The following is a 22,587-nucleotide window of genomic DNA, read 5'->3' on the forward strand; positions in this document are numbered from 1 at the left end:
ACACAGGATGGGAGGGGTCTTGTCTTCTCACCTGTGCGCCCAGGTAGAGCAGGAGGAGGAAGGTGCAGGGGGAGGTGGGGCAAGGGGGCCCAGGGGGGCTGGGCGGGCCCATGGTGCCGGGAAAAGCCCCTCCCTCCCCGGACCCCGGCCCTGGACAGGCTCCGGCGCCGCCTCTCTCTCGCCTCTTCGGTCCCAGCAACAGAGAGAGAGACAGAGAGAGAGAGAGAGAGAGACCCAGCAGCAAAGGCAGGCGAGGACACGCCCCTTCCCACCCTGCAGCCAATCGCGTTGCCGTTCCCCGCGGGGACACGCCCACTCTCCTCAGGGCAGGGCGAAAAGCAGCCCAGCACGGGAGGGAAGGAGGCCGCGTCCACACTGGGAGCTGAATGCGGTTTGGGACCACTTGGCCTGGTGATTATGGGAACATGGTTTGGGACCAGAGAATTTATTTCCCAGACCACCATACTTCGCCACAGCAACGCGTGGCCGGGCACAGCTAGTTGAACTATATGGGTTTACCACAGGCATCGGAAAACTTCGGTCATCCCTCCAAGTCAGAGGTCCCCAAACTTTTTAAACAGGGGGCCAGTTCACGATCCTTCGGACCATTGGAGGGCCGGACTATAGTTGGCCACCGAGCAATAATAATTAATAATAATAATGACAACAACAACAACAACAATAAAAAGTGGGTTGAAAAAGACCCTTTGGGCCATTGTGTCCAACCCCCTTCTGCCTTTGTGCACCAAAAGCACAAGCTAAGCACCCCTGACAGATGGCCACCCAGCCTCAATGTTATTAATAATCATCATAATCATAATCATAATAATAAAGAGGGTTGGAAGAGACTCCTTGGGCCATTTAGTCCAACTCCTGCTTTTGTGCACCGAAAGCACAAGCAAAGCACCCCTGACAGATGGCCACCCAGCCTCTATGTTATTAATAATAATAATAATAATAATAATAAAGAGGGTTGGAAGAAACCCCTTGGGCCATTTAGTCCAATCCCCTTCTGCCTTTGTGCACCAAAAGCACAAGCAAAACATCCCTGACAGATGGCCACCCAGCCTCAATGTTGTTAATAATAATAATAATAATAATAATAATAATAATAATAATAATAATAATAAGGGTTGGAAGAGAAGAAGAGACCTCTTGGGTCATTTATTCCAACCCCTTTCTGCCTTTGTGCCAGGGGGCCGGATAAATAGCTTCGATGGGCCGCATCCGGTCCCCGGGCCTTAGTTTGGGGACCCCTGCTCCAAGTGTTTTGGGCTCCAACTCCCACAATTCCTAACAACCTACTGTTAGGAAATGTGGGAGTTAAAGTCCAAAACACCTGGAGGAAGGGCTTTTTTTTGTGTCAGCAGCAACCTGAGTTGCTTCTGGAGTGAGAGAATTGGCCGTCTGCAAGGACGTTGCCCAGGGGACACCTGGATGTTTTGATGTTTTTACCATCCTGGTGGGAGGCTTCTCTCACATCCCCACATGGAGCTGGAGCTAATAGAGGGAGCTCATCTGCGCTCTCCCCGGGTGGGATTCGAACCTGGTAGCCTTCAGGTCAGCAACCCAACCTTCAAGTTACAAGGCTTTATTTTATTTATTTATTTACAGCATTTATATTCCGCCCTTCTTTCTCACCCCGAAGGGGACTCAGGGCGGATCACATTACACATATAGGCAAACATTCAATGCCTTTTGACATAGAACAAAGACAAACAAACATAGGCTCCGAGCCGGGCCTCGAACTCATGACCTCCTGGTCAGAGTGATTCATTGCAGTGATTGATTGCAGCTGCTCTTCCAGCCTGCGCCACAGCCCGAGCCTATAGGTCTCTATAACAGGGATAGAAACCTGTTGTCAAGGCTGAAGATAGTGCAGTGTGACAGGCAACATAATTCAAGAATGTTTCCTTTCCATTATCGATCTTCTCCTTGAAGAACTCTCCGCTGGGGAAACCCATACAATGTTGTAAATCTTCAAAACGTACTTTGCCACAGAGTATATGGGATGGGGCATAGAGGAATCATTTGGAGAAAATAATAATAAAAAAGCCCCACCTGAATACGTTGGCCTTTTCTGGTGGTGTTGGTGAGAAATTGTTGAGGTAGTGGTGGTATTGAATGTCTGTTGTATGGTAGTCTTTATGTTTAGTATGCACACTGAAGTGGATTATATGGCAATGTGGAGTCACGATAATCCAGTTCAAAGCAGATAATATAAGATTCTAAATGGGTTAAATATCTGCATGGAAGGGCCTTGAGTCTACACTGCCATATAATCCAGTTAAAATCTGATAATTTGTGGAAGAGGCCTAAGTGAGGCCTAACTGTGCCTGTCCCCTGGGCTGAGTAGGTTGCTAGGAGACCAAGTGGGCGGAGCTTAGCCTTCTGACTGGCAGCAATTGGATAAAAACATTTATTCCTCTCCCTGTAATTAGGACTTTATTTTTCTTTTCTTTTTGTTGTATCAACCTAGAGCCGTGAATGATGGGTTGTGTTGTCAAATTTGGAGGTTGGGGGGCCTGTAGTTTTGTTGTTTTGTCCGCTGCCCTGATGCCATCACTCTTTTATACAGTATAGAGTCTCACTTATCCAACACTCGCTTATCCAACGTTCTGGATTATCCAACGCATTTTTGTAGTCAATGTTTTCAATATATCGTGATATTTTGGTGCTAAATTTGTAAATACAGTAATTACTACATAGCATTACTGTGTATTGAACTACTTTTTCTGTCAAATTTGTTGTATAACATAATGTTTTGGTGCTTAATTTATAAAATCATAACCTAATTTGATGTTTAATAGGCTTTTCCTTAGTGTCTCCTTATTATCCAACATATTCGCTTATCCGACGTTCTGCTGGCCCGTTTACATTGGATAAGCGAGACTCTACTGTATATATAGATAGATTTATTTATTTGCTACATTTATATGCCGCTCTTCCCACCCCGAAAGGGACTCAGAGCGGCTTACAAATCAAATGAACATACAATATATTTATTTATTTATTTGCTACATTTATATGCCGCTCTTCCCACCCCGAAGGGGACTCAGAGCGGCTTACAAATTAAATTTACATACAGTATAATATTATTAGCACAGTACAATACTGGCATTAAATTACTATATTGTACTATATCAATATATGGTAATATTATTAGTAATATTAGATGTAAAATATAATAAATAATTAATATTATTATATTGTATTATTAGTATATCATATTACAATATAATATAATATTATGAATATCATATGTATATACAATAAGTTATAATTATTATAATATATTATGAGCATGCGCATGCCATAGCACAATATAAGCCTTAAATTACTACAGTAGAGTCTCACTTATCCAACACTCACTTATCCAACATTCCGGGTTATCCAATGCATTTTTGTAGTCGATGTTTTCAATAAAACGTGATATTTTGGTGCTAAATTCGTAAATACAGTAATTGCTACATAGCATTATTTCGTATTGAACTACTTTTTCCGTCAAATTTATTGTATAACATGATGTTTGGGTGCTTAATTTACAAAATCATAACCTAATTTGATGTGTAATAGGCTTTTCCTTAATCCCTCCTTATTATCCAACATATTCGCTTATCCAACGTTCTGCCGGCCCTTTATGTTGGATGAGATTCTACTGTAAATGCATTTTCAGTACAGATGCTGCCTCCCCCTGCTGGCCAACTCTGGTAAAAGCATACATTACCCAAAACTTTTTTTGTTTTGTTTTTAATTCAAATTAGTTCCTGTAATTGCAGTTCAGGGGCCCCTGGTGGCACAGTGTGTTAAAGTGCTGAGCTGCTGAACTTGCGGACCAAAAGGTCCCAGGTTCAAATCCCGGGAGCGGAATGAGCGCCTGCGGTTAGCCCCAGCTCCTGCCAACCTAGCAGTTCGAAAACATGCTAATGCGAGTAGATCAATAGGTACCGCTCCGGTGGGAAGGTAATGGCGCTCCATGCATTCATGCCAATGGCCACATGACCTTGGAGGTGTCTATGGACAACGCTGGCTCTTCGGCTTAGAAATGGAGATGAACACCAACCCCCTGGACTTAACGTCAGGGGAAACCTTTACCTTACCTAATTGCAGTTCTTTTCTTCATGCTGAACATACTTCCTTGGAGTGGATTTTTTAATTTGTGTTTGTGACCCGCAAAGAAATGTGATCCAATATACAAAAACATAGGCTTTGAACAAAAAATATATCCTTCTGCCCAAGAAAATAAAATTTCCCCCTGCCTCACTCAACCCAAAAGCAAGCACAGCTCTTAGCTCCTTTCTTTTCTCTATTATTATTTGGGTTTGTTTTAGGGCTCAAACAAAAGTTGCCCCCTTGACATCTCCTGACCAGCTTCTGCTGGCCCTTCACAAAGGCCTCTTTGTCCTCTTGGGAAAGGAGAGAAAAGCCCTTGGCTGGCCTCAGCAAAGGGATCAGGCTTTTCTCAGGCTTCAAAAAGGATGGATCCACTCCCCATTTGTCCATATGTTTCCTTTATAAACAAGAAAAGAGATGGACAGATGTTTCAAAGCTCTCTCGGAGGAGCTAAGGATTTCCCCATCTGTCTAAACAACCAGCTCCCCACTCAGGGGTGTCTTTCTTTTGCTCTTTGCAAGGCAAGTTAAAATAATAATAACAACAACAATAACTCAGTAGGCTTTCCATTAACCATCAAGCAACCGACAAAAATGTTTTGAAGAAATAATACTTTCGATTAAAAATAAAATCAATTCTTAGCAGAAATGTTCACAAAGCTGTTCTTATAACGGAACTATCTTCGGCTCGTCTTTGGCTTCGTTTGGTTTTAAGCTGTTGCAGGAAGTAAGTCTTCATTTGCTTTTTGCATTTCAACATTAGTATCAAGTCAATACAAAGTTGATGGTACAGTATGGGGTTTCGTATTAGTTAGGCCTATTTTTAAAACTGATTCTGAAGATATTAAACTCCATTTATCCGATGTCTACCAATCCCTATGAGGGTCATGGCTTAACTGGGAGTCTACTATAATAATAATAATAATAATAATAATAATAATAATAATAATAATAATAATAATGCCCTGGCAGAATATGTAAAGCAAAGTGAAGAACCTGCTTTGATTGAAGTCAAAAATCAGAAACTCCCCAAAGCACAGCAGACAAAAAACCAGTACAAGAAAGCCACACTACAAACTAGAGCTGACAGCTGGCACAACAAAACATTGCATGGAAAGTTCCTTGACAAAATTGAAGGAAAAGCTGATAAGGAGAAGACCTGGCTCTGGCTCACGAATGGGACCCTGAAGAAGGAGACAGAAGGCCTGATCCTTGCAGCCCAGGAGCAAGACATCAGAACAAAGGCAATTAAGGCCAAGATCGAAAAATCAGCTGATGACCCAAAATGCAGACTGTGCAAGGAAACCGACGAAACCATTCATCATATCCTCAGCTGCTGTAAGAAAATTGCACAGACAGACTACAAACAGAGGCACAACTATGTGGCCCAAATGATCCATTGGAACTTATGCCTCAAGTACCACCTCCCCGCAGCAAAGAACTGGTGGGATCACAAACCTGCAAAAGTATTGGAAAACGAGCACGCAAAGATACTGTGGGACTTCCGAATCCAGACTGATAAAGTTCTGGAACACAACACATCAGACATCACAGTTGTGGAAAAGAAACAGGTTTGGATCATTGATGTTGCCATCCCAGGTGACAGTCGCATTGACGAAAAACAACAGGAAAAACTCAGCTGCTATCAGAACTTCAAAGACTCTGGGAGAAACCAGTGCAGGTGGTCCCGGTGGTGATGGGCACATTGGGTGCCGTGCCAAAAGATCTCAGCCGGCATTTGGAAACAATAGACATTGACAAAATTACGATCTGTCAACTGCAAAAGGCCACCCTACTGGGATCTGTGTGCAACATCCGAAAATACATCACACAGTCCTAGACACTTGGGAAGTGTTCGACTTGTGATTTTGTGATATGAAATCCAGCATATCTATATTGTTTGCTGTGTCATAATAAAATAATAATAATAATGGAGCCTCCGGTGGCTCAAATTGCTAGTAGAGAGAGCTGTGTGCTCAGAGAGGCCTTGCTATTTTGAGGCCTGTTTGCTGCTGAGAAAAGAGGTTGAAGAACCAGAACTGTATTCTTCTTTGAAGCAGATTTGTGGACTGGGAAAGGACTGTTTATGATTGTGGACTTCTGTAAGCAATCAGAGGGATCACTGTAAATACTACTTTTTTGATCTCTTGGAATTAGTAAAGTTCCTGTATTTTAGTTCTGCAAACCTGAGTGGCACATTATTGTGCGGGTGACACTGGATTGCGGGCACACATAAGAGCTTCCATTTATCATCATCAATCAGTAATAATTTTAACTACTCAATCTCATGGAATTCTGGGATTTGCAGTTTGATCAGGCGCTAGCATTTTTTGGAAGAGAAGGCTGAAGCCTTCATAAAACTACAGCTCTAATTATTCCAAAAGGGAGGGGAAGGTCTATCTGTATTTTATTCCATCCGTAGGCATTCCAGAATCCAGATGTTTTGGAAATTTCCATATTAAGCAGTTAAAGTGTTACTTAGAAATCCATCCTCCTTAAATGTAGAAAAGGGACCACGTTTCCAAAAGAGAAAACCCTGCAGATCTTTCAATAGTCACTTTATTTTTTAACATCTTTTTTTTGTTTTAATTACAGACAGTAAAATAGCTCAGTCGGTAGGAGGGCGACCGGATGTATAAAAACCCTCCATGGTCATCATGGGAAAACAAAAAAAAAACATCCAAAGTGCTTCTGGAATATTCGCTGGTTCCTCTCTTTCTTTCTTTTTGTTTCGGCCACAAAAGAAAAGAAAAAGCAGCAGCTTCGTTTGGGGTCAGGGGAATGACATCTTCCTCCCAAAGAGTGGGGTTAACAGGGCAAAGGGGAGGAAAACCTATAGAAAGCAACACCCTGTTTCCTTTCAGTCGGTTCCATAGCAAAAAATGGGACCTTGATGGCCCCGTCTCTATGCTTTTGTGCCTTGCTTTGGATGAAAAAGGAAGAAAATGAAGAGGTTGCGGAGGAAGAAAGGATGGTCAGTAGCCATGAAGTCGGATAAGACTGCTCCTAAATTCGGCTGGATCTATAGTGCCATATAATCCAGTTTCCGAATCCTCATAAACTGCATTGGACTGGATTATTTAAGACCACACTGCGATATAATCCCATTCTGAATTCCAATTTGCATCGCAAAACTGCATCATATAATACTGTAGATTGGGCATGAACAAACTTCGGCCCTCCAGGTGTTTGGGACTTGAAGTTGAAGTCCCAAACACCTGGAGGGCCGAAGTTTGCCTATGCAATGAGATATCTGACTATTAAAGTGTTGTTATTCTACTTTTGAGAATCCTCGAGAACTCCCTGGCGGAGCATGATAAACTGCAAATCCCAGGATCCAAGAGGAGGCAAGAAATAGAATTTAAAGTGGAATAACAACTCTTTAATCGTGTAGTGCTGTCCTGAACTGGAAATCCAACAAAGACAGAGCATTCCCCCAAACACCCACCCAATATTCTGGCCTAAGGAAGTGTTCACTGTCTCCATTCCAGACAAAAGAGAGCACAAATTTGCCAATCTAGATTTCTTAAACCAAAATAAAGTCTGGACTGGAGAGTGGTCAAGTGTCCAGATGAATTCCTATCTTCGCACAGTGCCAACTGTGTGCTAGACAAGAGGAAAGACAGGCGAGGTTGGGAGACCTAGAACATTATATAGGCCGGTTCTAGATTCCTCTTCCGGAATAAATCCCTGCAAATCTGCCATCAGGAAGAAAGTTTTGCTCTATTTTCGCAGGTAGACCAATCCACATAGATTTGAAGTGCAGATATGGGCAAACTTGGGCCCTCCAGGTGTTTTGGACTTCAACTCCCACAATTCCTAACAGCCTACCGGCTGAAGTCCAAAACACCTGGAGGGCCCAAGTTTGCCCATGCCTGCAGCAGTGGCTTGCAGCTCTCATATCAGTATGTATTAAAGCAGGGGTCCCCAAACTAAGGCCCGGGGGCCGGATGCGGCCCTCCAAGGTCATTTACCTGGCCCCTGCCCTCAGTTTTATAATATTATATTTTTATATCAGTTTTAACAATATAATATATTGTATATACATATAATATTGATAATAATATTATCATGTTATACAATATAATACTAATAATACCATATAATAATATTAAATATATGTTATATAATACATATAATATTACAGTATAGTGGTATAGTTCAATATGATGATATATAATGCTAATATTGTGTTATGCTAATAATATAATATATTGTATGTACATACAGCTGCTCCGAGTCCCCTTCAGGGTGAGAAGGGTAGGATATAAATGTAGTAAATAAATGTAGTAAACGAATAAATAAATAATTTTTGACTTAGGCTCGCCCAAAGTCTGATATGACTTGAAGGCACATAACAACAACAACAATCCTAATTAACTTGACTATCTCATTGGCTAGAAGCAGGCCCACACTTCCCATTGTAATCCTGATAGGTTTATGTTGGTTACAATTGTTTTCATTTTTAAATATTGTATTGTTCTTTCATTGTTGTTGTTGTTTTGCATTACAAATAAGACATTTGCAGTGTGCATAGGAATTTGTTGGATTTTTTTTTTCAAATGATAATTCGGCCCCTCAACAGTCTGAAGGATTGTGGACCGGCCCTCTGCTTTAAAAGTTTGAGGACCCCTGTATTAAAGGGATGTCTCCAAAGTTCAGCACCTTGGAGAGCTCTTTAAACACCTTGGGCTGGATTTGTTGCCCACGTTTTTCACCTAAGAAAGGATGGGAAAACTTGTATAGCATCCCTGATGGCAGCCTAAAATAAATCAGGAGGGAGGGAGAGACCTTTCCTTCCTTCCTGGAAATTTCAAAGGCCACAATACTTGGGAATACACTCCAATATTCATCTAACATTTGCCTTTTGGGACTGGCATCCTTTTCGGATGGGCCGCAGAGAGTTAAATCTTGAGTTTGTGCTCCATCCAAAGATCTCCGCTTCCTGGAAATGAGGTGTGTTGCTGTGAGTTTTCCGGTCTGTGTGACCATGTTCCAGAAACATTCTTTCCTGACGTTTCGCCCGCATCTATGGCAGGCATCCTCAGAGGTTGTGAGGTCTGTTGGAAACTATCCAAGTGGGGTTTATATATCCGTGGAAGGTCCAGGGTGGGAAAAAAGATCTTTTGTCTGTTGGAGGCAAGTGTGAATGTTGTCATTAATCACCTTCATTCGCATTTAATGGTCTTGTAGCTTCAAGGCCTGGCTGATTCCTGCCTGGGGGAATCCTTTGTTGGGAGGTGTTGGCCCTGATTCATTCATTCATCTGCTGAATGAATGAATCAAGACAGCACTACACGATTAAAGAGTTGTTATCCCACTTTAAATTCTATTTCTTGCCTCCTCTTGGATCCTGGGATTTGCAGTTTGTCATGCTCCGCCAGGGAGTTCTCGAGCCTCACTGAACTGCAAATCTCAGGATTCTCAAAAGTAGAATAACAACACTTTAATAGTCGGATATCTCATTGCATAGGCAAACTTCGGCCCTCCAGGTGTTTGGGACTTCAACTGCTGGAATTCCTCTGCTGTTCTTGATTTACTGCCCTGATTTTAGGCTTTCCTGAATACTGGTGGTAGCCAGATTTTGTTCATTTTCATGGTTTCCTCCTTTCTGTTAAAAATGAACGAAAATGAATGAAACCATGAAAAGGAACAAAATCTGGCTACCCGTATTTAAAAAAAATCTAAAATCAAGAAGGTAAATAAAGAACAACACTCAGAAAATGGTGGAATTCCAGACATGAGTCATTCAGAGCCCGCTAACACCTCCCAACAAAGGATTCCCCCAGGCAAGAAGCAGCCAGACATTGAAGCTGAAAGGGTATCCAATGCTAACCAAGGTGGCCAATGGCAACATTCACACCTGCCTCAAACAGACAAGAGTTCTTTCTCCCAACCTGGACATTCCACGGTTATATCAACCCCACTTGGCTAGTTTCCAACAGACCTCACAACCTCTGAGGATGCCTGCCATAGATGTGGGTGAAACATCAGGAAAGAATGCTTCTGGGACATAGCCATACAGCCCGAAAAACTCACAGCAACCCAGTGATTCTGGACATGAAAGCCTTCAACGACATAATATTATGTCTCCATCCCTACACTCCGGAAGGCATACACAGGATTGTGCCTTTGGGCATGTGTTAAATGCCTTTTTTTTTTCACTGCACTTGAATACAATTTGGGTCTTTGATAACACAATGAAATGAGGTGTGTTTGTGGCAATTCAGACCACAAATATCCAGCTGCTTGGAGTATGCTCTCATTTCTTCCCTTCCAAGCTAAGACCAATGGCCTCTCTATAGTCTGAATCACTTCCTTTTCACTCTTCTTCCCTGAAATATGGGTCTGGTCCTTGATAGCAACCGAGAGGACACAGAACTGAGCATAGGAAGCTATTTGTCCTTATCAGTATCACCATAAGACAGTGCCAACCAACCCTTCATCCATCTTCTCCAGTGGTTCTCAACTTCTGAGTCCCCAGGTGTTTTGGCCTACAACTCCCAGAAATCCCAGCCAGTTTACCAGTTGTTAGGATTTCTGGGAGTTGAAGGCCAAAACCTCTGGGGACCCAAAGGTTGAGAACCAATGATCTTCTCTCTTCTGGATATTGGGCCTGGAAAGGAAGTCTTGTTCATAAAGGAGGATGAGCAGAACGACCAGGGGGGAAAGAAAAAAACAAAACAAACAGTAGATTGTAGGGAATAAATACAATCTTCCAATATATATATTTTTTAAAAATTCATTTTGTTACACTCTGGCTGCCGTTTCCTCTTGTGCCGCTAGTGCATTGACAGAAAAAAAAAAGAAGGGTCCATGCCCTACCTTTTTTTGTATGAGGTGGAAGGGCGTGCGTTACATATGCAACCCCAGCCCCTGGAATTGATGTTCAGGGCATTAACACCCGCTCTCCCTCCATTCTCCTGCCCCCCCTGCTTTGTAATGAAGGCTGATGCTGGAAGAAATTGGAACCAAAAAAATAATAATTGAGAAAAGGAAAACCACAGTCGTTTGCTGAGCGCAAAATGGGGGGTCTCCTGACTGAAGGGGAGGAAAGGGCGGCGGAGGCGGCAGCGACGGGTGGGCAGCTCACATCATCCCCAGCTGTAGCAGCGAGTTGGCATACATCATTGGCTTGACGTTTGGATGAGGCTGGCGGGAGAGGAGGAAGAAAAGGCCGGTGAGCCATTTTTGTTCCTGGGTTATAAATGTTGTTTCCTAATTGGTTCTATCATAAAAACATGGCAAAAGTTTATTAAACTGCCACAACTTTGTTTTTATAGGACATCCTTGTTTTAGTAGAGTCTGGGGCTGATGGTTCACTGATGGTCCTCAAACTTTTAAAGCCAGTCCACAATCCGGACTGTTGAGGGGCCGAATTATCATTTGGAAAAAAAACCGAACAAATTCCTATGCACACTGCACATGTCTTATTTGTAGTGCAAAACAACAACAATGAAAGAACAATACAATATTTAAAAATGAAAACAATTGTAACCAGCATAAACCTATCAGGATTTCAATGGGAAGTGTGGGCCTGCTTCTGGCCAATGAGATAGTCAAGTGAATTAGGATTGTTGTTGCTGTGTGCCTTCAAGTCATTTCAGACTTTGGGCAAGCCTAGGTCTAAAATTATTTATTCATTTACTACATTTATTTATTACATTTATATCCCGCCCTTCTCACCCTGAAGGGGACTCAGAGCAGCTGTATGTACATACAATATATTATATTATTAGCATAGCACAATATTAGCATTATATATTACTACTAGCTGTGCCCGGCCACGCGTTGCTGTGGCTTTGTCTGGTGGTGTTGGTGAGAAATTTGAGTTAGTGGTGGTATTGAATGTCTGTTGTATGGTTGTCTTTATGTTTAGTATGTATTTGGTTGTTTGTGTAATGTAAAAGTGGTGGGAATAGAGGGGGTCTTTGTCGCTGTGTAGTATTGTATAGTATGCATACGTTGTCCAAGTGTTGTGAATGGTTAGATTGTGTCTTGGTGCATAGTAGAAAGGGTTGGGGTGGATGGCCGTTAGGGGTGTGTCCAAATTATTGGATGGTATAGTTCTATGATTATTATTATTATTGTTGTTGCTGTTATCATCATGATTATTATCTTTATTATCATCATGATTATTATATAGTGGGTGGATGGCCATCTGTCAGGAGTGTTTGGATTGTGTGGTCTTGCATGGTAGAAGGAGGTTGTACTGGATGATTCTTAGGGCTGTCTGGAAACATAAGGATTCCGTGATATTAGTATTGTTATTATCAAGAGGCTGTATGGTCATCTGTTGGGAATGTTTGGATTGTGTTCTCCATGGCAGGAAGGGGTTGGACTGGATGGCTTTTAGGGGTCTCTGCTATCTGTGTGACTGTAGGATTGTATTATTATTTTTATGGTGGAGATTATGGAGATATTGGATGGCCATCTGTCAGGAGTGTTTGGATGGTGTGGTCTTGCATGGTAGAAGGAGGTTGTACTGGATGATTCTTAGGGCTGTATGCAAACATAAGGATTTCGTGATATTAGCATTGTTATTATCAAGAGGCTGTATGGCCATCTGTTGGGAATGTTTGGATTGTGTTCTCCATGGCAGGAAGGGGTTGGACTGGATGGCTTTTAGGGGTCTCTGCTATCTGTGTGACTGTAGGATTGTATTATTATTTTTATGGTGGAGATATTGAGATAAGCACCAAAACATCATGTTAGACAACACATTTGGTAGGAAAAGTAATTCAATATGCATTAATGTTATGTTGTAATTACTGTATTTCGGAATTTAGCACCAAAATATCATGATATATTGAAAACATTGACTACAAAAATGGCTTGGATAATCCAGAAACTTGGATAAGCGAGGCTTGGATAAGTGAGACTCTACTGTAAATAATTCGGATGGGCGGGCGCTAGGACCCGGGGGACAGCTTTTTCCCATTGCCTGCCTTTCCTTTTCCGTGCAGGCCATGAGGGCTTCTCTTTGCCTCCTGGCATGGCTCCCGATGGTGCGTTGTGGGTTCTGTCCATGTGGAGGTGCGTTACGTGATTTTGTGTTGTTTCAACCTTAACGCGTGGATGATGGGTTGTGTTGTCAAATTTGGAGGTTGGGGGGCCTTTACTTTTGTTGCTTTGCTCGGTGCCGCGATTCCATTAGCCTTTTATATATATAAAGAACGATACCATTATACTGTAATATTATATGTAATATATAACATATAATTAATATTATTATATGGTATTATTATTAATGTTATATTGTATAACATTATAATATTATTATCAATATTATATGTATATACAACATATTATATTATTAAAAATGATATAAAAATATTATATTATAAAACTGAGGGCGGGGGCCAGGTAAATGACCTTGGAGGGCTGCATCCGGCCCCCAGGCCATAGTTTGGAGACCCCTGCACTATACTGTAATATTATATGTAATAAATAACATATAATTAATATTATTATATGGTATTAGTATTATATTGTATAACATTATAATATTATTATCAATATTATATGTAAATACACTATATTATTAAAATGATATAAAATATTATATTATAAAATTGAGGGCGGGGGCCAGGTAAATGACCTTGGAGGGCCGCATCTGGCCCCCGGGCCTTAGTTTGGGGACCCCTGGTTTAGAGAGATTTGTGAGATTTCCTGGGGCACAAAGCGAGGAAGATTGAAATCAGAGAAATGATGGTTCTCTCTGGGAAAGACCTGACTCAAAAAGTGCAGGGCCTCAAGGCCAGTTAGAGAAGCCAGAAACTGCAACATTAAATAAGGAGTCGGGCAAATATTTAAGTCAGGGGTCCCCAAACTACGGCCCGCGGGCCACACGCAGCCCATCAAAGCCATTTATCCAGCCCCCACGGTGGATAAATGGCTTTAATTATTAAGGGGTGTTTTGCTAGTGCTTTTGGTGCACAAAGGCAGAAGGGCCAACTTTAGCCTTCTAGGTGTTTTGGACTTCAACTCCCACAATTCCTAACCGGCTGTTAGGAATTGTAGGAGATGGAGTCCAAAACACCATGGCAGTTCTGAGCATCTGGACCAGATAATTCTACAGGAAAAGTGCACTCACCACTGCTGTGAACTGGTGGAATTCCGGCCGCAGGTCTGAGCCTTTCAAGTGGATGTAGGAACCTTTATTGCCCATCTGGTCACTAGCAAGAAATGGTCAAAAAAAGGGGAAAGAGCTGTTAGTACAGTCAAGTCTCAAACTGAAAGATGTAAGGGCAGTTGGCATCAAAAACAGGTGGGGGAAATAGTGACTTGTTCCAAACCTGTCCCATGGTTGGAATTAGGAAGGGGAAAAAAGAGGCCTCCCGGAATGCTAGCCTAACATCCCAAGGCCACTACATTGTGCTGGTTTTCACTGCAGGACAATATTGTAATTTATTTATTTAATCAAGTTTTATTGTAATTTATTTTAGTTAACCATTACAGGAGTTTTAGGATAGTGATTAGTATCTATTTGTCTGTGCATTTTTGTCTTTTATTGTTGACACGGTCAGTGGACTAATCAATAAACGTATCTATCTATCTATCTATCTATTATTAATATTTAATTGTTTTTCAACAATGTTTGTGTCCTTTGCACAACAAAACATAGACTAACATATAGACTGTAGACTGATATAGTAGATTATCTATATAGACATCTGTGTTTATCCAATAGTACGACAAATAATTCACCAAAGAGTGCCCCCAACCACCACACAGTCTGTAGTATATATGGTTTTCCATTCACTCACTCACCAGTAGTTGGGGGCCGAGAACACGGTGACGCACTTGCCGTCGTGGGCCACCTCATATCCCTCGGGCTTGACTTCGTGGCTGCGGATGATGTAGTCTAAATGGTTGCGTTCCAGGAAGCTTTGGGTGACGTCGGGCCCGAACTGGCAGCTCACACCCCGTTTGCTGATCGACCTGCCATTCTGGAGGAGGCGAGACAAGGAGGAAGGCATGCAAAGGTGTCTGTGCTTAGCTTAACGAATAACCCAATCTAGACAAGGTACATCCAACTGTATCCCCAACTACTCTTTCTCCACCTTCAATAAGGCAATCTTACAGGCAAAAATGGGATCGGCAGGTTACTGTCTCCTGCTTGAACCCATCCTGTAACAAAGAGATCAAATTTACACGCCTGAACTGTATATGGATCAAAGCCTTCTTCTTATGTGTTATCTCCAAAAATGGCTTCTTGTTTATTCTCTTGGAACATTTTCCCCCTACTTGTCCTATAGCAATGTACAGCTTGGCACCCAACCTTATGCAAAGCATGATTGTCCTTAATCTGGAACTAGTTGAGATCTGAGTTGGACAGAGGAGAGAAGGAGTTCCTAGGATGTCTGGCAAACATTTGAACCAGGTTTGATGTCTCAGGCACCTTTGCCCCCTGATCCCGCAGCCATTGCTGATCAAACTGAAGAGAATTTGGGTTTTTTCCCACCTTAGCAAGATTCAATCCCTTTCCAGATGTCTCCTGTTGACATTGCCGAGCCAGAGACAATTAGGAATGCCCTTGAAATGTTGCCGGCTCTTCCCGGATCTCCGGAGAGTTTAGAATTTGATAGAAGGGCTACTTTCCAAACAGATAGCTCTCGAAGACAAAGTTTAAGGAGAAGTGTGATATTAGTAGAGCGAGGAGATTGTGGCTAAGCCAGTTCTCTTGGGAAGAATTGGGGAGGCAGGCATCTGGCGCCTAGTTGTTAGCAGCTCGTTTCTCTTGGGAAGATTTGGGGTGTCACGCACCTGCTTTGGGGGAGCTCTTGGACTTCAATAAAAGTTCTGCGCAGTGAATCTCTGTTGCGGTGTCAACTGAACTTCTGATTGAAGAATACATTGTCTCTTGATCCTGAGCTTCTAAGCGGCCTGCTGGCACGCTTACTCTCGAGCAGACCGGGCGTTGTGCCTCGTCCCTTGCCAAGTTTGGACTGCATTTCTGATCCATCACGAACAGCCTTAGCCTTGCCTTGAAACTTTGTTTTGGACTATTACTTCAAGTACTTTCCTGAGGAACTTTGCTCCTTTCCCCACTCAAACTTCCAATAAGTTTGAATGTGTTTCGGTTATTGGATTCTGGACTTTGGACTCTAATATTGGACATAAAACTTTCATTCTTTGGACTACTTCTGATCTTTTCTAAAAGGTCAACTGCTTGACTATCTATTCTGCTTATTTTTGTTTGAAACTTTTATTGCTTTAATAAAGATATTAGATTGTTTATTGGCCTTTGTGTTGGTTCCCAGTGTTCGCGTTGCCTAGGAGTGTTACACCAGGCTAAAGCGCAGGGAGAATGAAAGGATTGCCAAAGCAGGCCTTACCTGAGGTTGAGGGTCTGACCAGAGTAAGTCACACATGGGACCTGCCAACGAGAATGTGAAAAAGTAAATTAAAGATACCAGAAACACAGAATTTCTTTTCGAGTTCAATTTAGGCATGCATGAAATCCACAAATATGCCAAAACAAACCAAGATTTCATCTGCTGGGCAACAGCCCATACAGGGAGCAGTTAATCCCGCTCAGAAATGTGATGCCGTGGAGTTCACCCTCCGTATTATTTACCTGAATCTGGAGGTTGCCGATTCCTTTCGATCTTCCTGATATCATCTAACGTTACTCCATCTTCACTGAAAAGCCCACCGTGCATTATCTATTTAAGGGGAGGAAAGAGGAGGAAGAACACAGCAGGATCACCAATGGAGTAACGCAAGCATCGGCAAACTTTGGACCTCCAGATGTTTTGGACTTCATCTCCAACAATTCCTATTTTTTAAATATATTTTATTGAGGATTTTTAATACATATACTGGTAGTAAAAAAGATATACCGGATATACTCGAGTATAAACCGACCCGAATATAAGCCGAAGCACCTAATTTTACCACAAAAAAACCTGGGAAAACATTGACTCCAGTATAAGCCGAGGGTGGTAAATTTCAGAAATAAAAATAGATACCAATAAAATTACATTAATTGAGGCATCCATAGGTTAAATGTTTTTGAATATTTACATAAAGCTCAAATTTAAGATAAGACTTTCCAAGTCTGATCAAATCATTATTCTCATCTTCTTCAATGTAAATGTGCATATGAATCCTTTTAATAATAATAGAGTAAAATAATACATGTAATAATAATAATAAATACAGGAAAATAATACATGTAATAATAGAGTAAAATAATAAATGCAATAATAATAATAAGATCAGGGTAAAATAATAAATGTATTAATAATAATAAAAATAGAGTAAAATAAATGTAATAGTAGCAACAATAATAGAGAAAAATAATAAATGTATCATATATTCTCAAGTTTAAGCTGACCCAAATATAAGCCAACCAGGACTCTCACCCGAGTATAAGTCGAGGGGGACTTTTTCAGTCTTAAAAAAAGGGCTGAAAAACTATGCTTATACTCGATATATATATATATATATCTAGAGAGCAAGGGGGAAAGGGAAAGATAAGAAAAAAGATAGAAAGAAAAAATGGAACAATAAAAAAATAAAAAATGTAAAGAAAAATAAAAAAAAATAAAAAAATAAAAAAAATAATTTGAGTTTGTCCTTCCATTCTTCTTCAGGGTGGTTTAAGAAAAGAGAAACAAAACTGATTTTCTTCTTTGCAGTCCAATAATCTTCTCTTTCCTTTCGCTCTCTCTGCAACGCCTTGAGAGTCTATTGTGGTCGTACTTATATTATGATTTTACTTTGTTTTCCTTCAGCCAGTCCTTAAAGAAAGTCCAATCTGTAGTTTTAATGCCTTTTCCTTGTGATTTAGATATCCATAAGGTTAACGTATCCATATTCATAATGTCTATCAGCCTTGCTATCCATTCTTCTCTGTCTGGTGTCTCACTTTGTCTCCATGTCCTAGCAAATACAATTCTAACTGCAGTAGTAAAATACATGAAGAGCTTATCTACTGGCTGTTAGCAATTGTTGAAGTCCAAAACACTTGGAGGGCCCAAGTTTGCCTTCCCACCTATTAAGCGGAAAGCCCATCTTACCAACACTTTGCCGTTGATGCACTGCGCCAGAGGAAGCCACTCAAACACTTCGCTGAAGAGCTCAAACATCTGGGCTGTGTATTTGGCCTTCACTTCGCCTTCAAACCCGTAAATTTGGTTCATATTATCGGTTTCGTGGTTCCCTGGAAAGGCAGGCAAGGGGGGAAATCAGGAGAAAACAGTGTTGGGACTAGGAAATGTAAATTCCACAGGAAGAAGTTAGAATGGGTAAAAAGGAACAGGAGGATAAAGAGTGAAAAATGTGGAAAGAGAAGAAGCGTTGCTAAAGCATTCCCAGGATGAGAGAGATTTGTGTGAGAGGTTAGGAGAGAGTTCAGACTGACCCAACAGTGGTTTTTAACTTTGAATATGTTTTAATGGATTTTAACTGTGAATTTTTAAAAATATGTTTATATTTAATCCTGTTTTAATGTTTGCATATTTGTATCTTTTAAACTGTATGCTAATCTATATATATAAAAGGGTAATGAAATTTCGGCCTATGACAAAACAACAAAACTACACATCCCAGAAACACTAAACTTGGCAGCACAACCCCTCATCCATGCCTCTACGTTCATACAACAAAAAGGAAAGAAAAAGAAAGTCCTAATTAGAGGGAGAGGAATAATTGTTTTTATCCAATTGCTACCAGTTAGAAGGCTAAGTTCCACCCACTTAGTCTACTGTCAGTTAGAAGGCTAAGCTCCACCCACTTGGTCTCCTAGCAACCCACTTAGCCCAGGGCCACTTCAATCAGGCCTCTGCCACACTGCCTATAAAATACAGATTATCTGATTTCAACTGGATTATATGGCAGTGTAGACTCAAGATGAGCACCAACCCCCAGAGTCAGACACGACTGGACTTAATGCCAGGGGAAAACCTTTGCCTTTACCTTAACTACCACCAATTCCTCAATACTTTATTTCCCATACCACTATACTTTGCCACAGCAACGCATGGCCGGGCACAGCTAGTGATTTATGTCAAGCCGCTTTGAGTCTCCTTCAGGAGAGTTCAAGAGTGGTATAAATAAATGTAATAATGTTGGCAATAGCAACCTCCACTAGTTGTTTGTTGTGTATATAATTCAGATTGCTTACTGTATTGCATATGTGTGTATTGGTATGTAGTTTTCCTTAACTCTTTGTTGTGGGAGGGGCTGAAGACCATGTGATCAGATCTGGGATTGTTCAGGACTCAGACTCCATTTTAGAATGGTGGTATGCTTTAGACTTCAGTAGAAACTGTATGCTTAGAAATTTCAGTAGAAACAGATATATGCTTTTAGAAGTTAGTTGAAACAGATTACAGAGACTCTGTTAGACTCTCAGACCAGAGAGATGCTTTGGACTTTGTACTGTTGATTCTAAGAAAAATGCCTGTGTTACCTACAGAGAGACTACTTCAAATCCTATCTGTAATTGGACTGATAAGAAAGGTACCTGTATGCTGAATACATGAAGTTTTGAGTAAACCAACTACAGTAGAGTCTCACTTATCCAATACTCGCTTATCCAACGTTCTGGATTATCCAACGCATTTCTGTAGTCAATGTTTTCAATATATCGTGATATTTTGGTGCTAAATTCATAAATACAGTAATTACTACATGGCATTACTGCGTACTGAACTACTTTTTCTGCCAAATTTGTTGTCTAACATGATGTTTTGGTGCTTCATTTGTAAAATCATAACCTAATTTGATGTTTAATAGGCTTTTCCTTAATCCCTCCTTATTATCCAACATATTCGCTTATCCAACATTCGGCCGGCCCGTTTATGCTGGATAAGTGAGAGTCTACTGTATGTTACTTTTAAAGAAGTCTATTTATTTTTGTCTCTTCAGTGCATGATTTAAAAACAAATATATTTTAAGGGAGAATAGATTTTTTGGGCAATTAAAAAATAACATTTCTGAAGCTCTACTATATATGTTTTTGGCATATCTTTGTCCCTATTAGGGATATCTAGCTACATCAGTTTAACAGCTGAGAAACATAATTCCCTTGCATGAATGTCATTTTCCCAAAAGGTTATGGATTATTTTTTGAAAAGGTTTTGACTTCTAACGTCATGCCTTTCCAAAGATCATAAAATCTCCAAAAGGTTATGGAGATTTCCATTTTCAAAATAATAATAATAGTAGTAGTAATAATAATAATAATAATAATAATAATAATGCAGACTGTGAAAGGAAGCTGACAAAACTATTGATCATATCCTTAGCTGCTGTAAGAAAATCGCACAGGTGGACTACAACCAGAGGCACAACTATGTGGCCCAAGTGATTCATTGGAATTTAAGTCACAAATACCACCTGCCAGCAGTAAAGAACTGGTGGGATCACAAACCTGCAAAGGTAGTAGAAAATGAGCACACAAAAATACTGTGGGACTTTCAAATCCAGACTGACAAAGTTTTGGAACACAAGACACCAGACCTCATGGTTGTGGAAAAGAAAAAAGTTTGGATTATTGATGTTGCCATACCAGGTGACAGTCGAATTGACGAAAAACAACAGGAAAAACTCAGCTGCTATCAGGACCTCAAGATCGAACTGCAAAGGCTCTGGCAGAAACCAGTGCAGGTGGTCCCGGTGGTGATGGGCACATTGGGTGCCGTGCCAAAAGATCTCAGTCGGCATTTGGAAACAATAAACATTGACAAAATCACGATCTGTCAACTGCAAAAGGCCACCTGACTGGGATCTGCACACATCATCCGAAAATACATCACACAGTGCTAAACACTTAGGAAGTGTTCGACTTGTGATTTTGTGATACGAAATCCAGCATATAGATCTCGTTTGCTGTGTCATACTAACTCTTTGTGTCACTGATAATAATAATATTAATAAAGATGGGAAAGTGTGCAGGAATTGTGCTTTAGAAACACAAGGATGGTCTGGGAACACAGGATTGTTTACAGAACAGAAAAGAGACACAGAGGCACTGGGGTGAGAGGCAAAAATTAGAGACAGACGGGGGAAAAGAAAATTGGGTTTCGTATGTTCGTGTGTGCGTATTTGCATAAATTTGATACCACAAAACCCATGATTCAGAAGCAGTCAAACGAGGCACTTCTTGATTGAAAACCATCCCTTAGTTCTTCTGCAGAATAAACTATTGAATTTTAATCTCCTCAATTTCTAGTTTTTACTGAGAAGTAAAAAGGACTATGTGCATCAACATTTTTTGGTGCCCAACAGGGAGAGGCTCATTTTTCTTCATCTTGGCTCCCATTTACCATGAAACATCCTTGGCTAAATACTACTTGACACCAACAGAGTTGGTCCAAACTGCACACACGATCCAAGCTTTGGCCCACAAAAAGGCATCAATGAAACCGGGCCGGACCTTAGCATAGCAGGTTAAACCACCAGCTGCAATAAATATTATCAACTGAAAGGTTGACAGTTCAAGGCCCGGGTCAGGGTGAGCTCCTGGCTTTTGGTCCAGCTTCTGCCTACCCAGCAGTTTGAAAGCAAAATGTGAATAAATAGATAATAGGTACCACTTACAAGCGGAGAAGTATTAAGGCACCCATAAAGAAATGCCTGAAAAATGCCGGTGATTCGATCAAGGAGGAAGTTTACAAACAAAGCTCTCTGGCAGGGAGATGGAGCAACAGCACACCCCCATTCCACATGGCCAGAACTGAGCACAAGTCTCCAAGATGCTGAAGATTGGGAAAAACCTATACCCTGTTTCCCCGAAAATAAGACAGTATCTTATATTAAGTTTTGCTCCCAAAGAGGCGCTAGGTCTTATTTTCAGGGGATGTCTTATTTTTCCACAAAGAAGAATTCACATTTATGGTTGAATTTTTTAAAAATGAAAATTTATTATCTACTGTACAGTAGTTGTCATCACAAAACAGCATAACCAAACTCTGAATCCTTTCAAGAATTTCTATATTATATTTTATTGCTATACTGTTTTTAAGTTACTGTTTTAAATTTCTGTTCGTATGTAAATTTATGTTGTTGTTGGGCTTGTCCCTGTGTCAGCTGCCCTGAGTCCCTTCTGGGAGATGGAGGTGGGATACAAGAATAAAGTTATTATTATATTATATTATATTATATTATTTATTTATTTATTTCTTGTTACTACCTTTATTTCCATGTACAACAATCTATGGCATGTACATTTACCGATCCTGCATGCTTCCAAACAAAAACTTTGCTAGGTCTTACTTTCGGGGGAGGCCTTATATTTAGCAATTCAGCAAAACCTCTACTAGGTCTTATTTTCTGGGGATGTCTTATTTTCGGGGAAACAGGGTATATACCTCTATCTATGTACAACTGTCTGTCTTGTCAGTCTATAAATGGCATTGAATATTTGCCGCATAGGTCTGTTCTGTGATTTGCCCTGAGTCCCCTTCGGAGTGAAAAGGGAGAAATATAAACACTGTAAATAATAAAATTTGCGACACTG

The 22,587-nt window shown here is 40.7% G+C and overlaps 2 protein-coding genes across 3 annotated transcripts in view; both read right to left on the bottom strand.

Annotated features, from left to right (window-relative positions):
• LOC103280989 (protein jagged-1b) overlaps positions 1 to 218 on the bottom strand; it is a 53,081-nt gene extending 52,863 nt beyond the window's left edge. Inside the window, exon 1 of the mRNA XM_062962445.1 lies at positions 32 to 218. Coding sequence (XP_062818515.1) covers positions 32 to 112 — 81 coding nt within the window. The 5' untranslated portion in view covers positions 113 to 218. The remainder of the gene's footprint in view (positions 1 to 31) is intronic.
• Positions 219 to 6,653: 6,435 nt separating this feature from the next.
• ppp5c (protein phosphatase 5 catalytic subunit) overlaps positions 6,654 to 22,587 on the bottom strand; it is a 32,062-nt gene continuing 16,128 nt past the window's right edge. The window contains exons 8-14 of one of the 2 annotated variants that reach the window (XR_010000746.1): positions 18,143 to 18,285; positions 16,696 to 16,783; positions 16,454 to 16,494; positions 14,886 to 15,064; positions 14,209 to 14,290; positions 8,799 to 11,264; positions 6,654 to 7,889 (exon numbers count right to left, since the gene is read on the bottom strand). Coding sequence is in view for 1 of the 2 variants with exons in the window: in XM_003228045.4 (XP_003228093.2) it covers positions 11,202 to 11,264; positions 14,209 to 14,290; positions 14,886 to 15,064; positions 16,454 to 16,494; positions 16,696 to 16,783; positions 18,143 to 18,285 (596 nt within the window). In the remaining variant the exon portion in view is untranslated. Of the gene's footprint in view, positions 7,890 to 8,798; positions 11,265 to 14,208; positions 14,291 to 14,885; positions 15,065 to 16,453; positions 16,495 to 16,695; positions 16,784 to 18,142; positions 18,286 to 22,587 lie in introns of those variants that run through there. The other variant, XM_003228045.4, reaches the window with a different exon arrangement.

This window comes from Anolis carolinensis, unplaced genomic scaffold (assembly GCF_035594765.1).
Source record: "Anolis carolinensis isolate JA03-04 unplaced genomic scaffold, rAnoCar3.1.pri scaffold_10, whole genome shotgun sequence".
Lineage (NCBI taxonomy): Eukaryota > Metazoa > Chordata > Lepidosauria > Squamata > Dactyloidae > Anolis > Anolis carolinensis.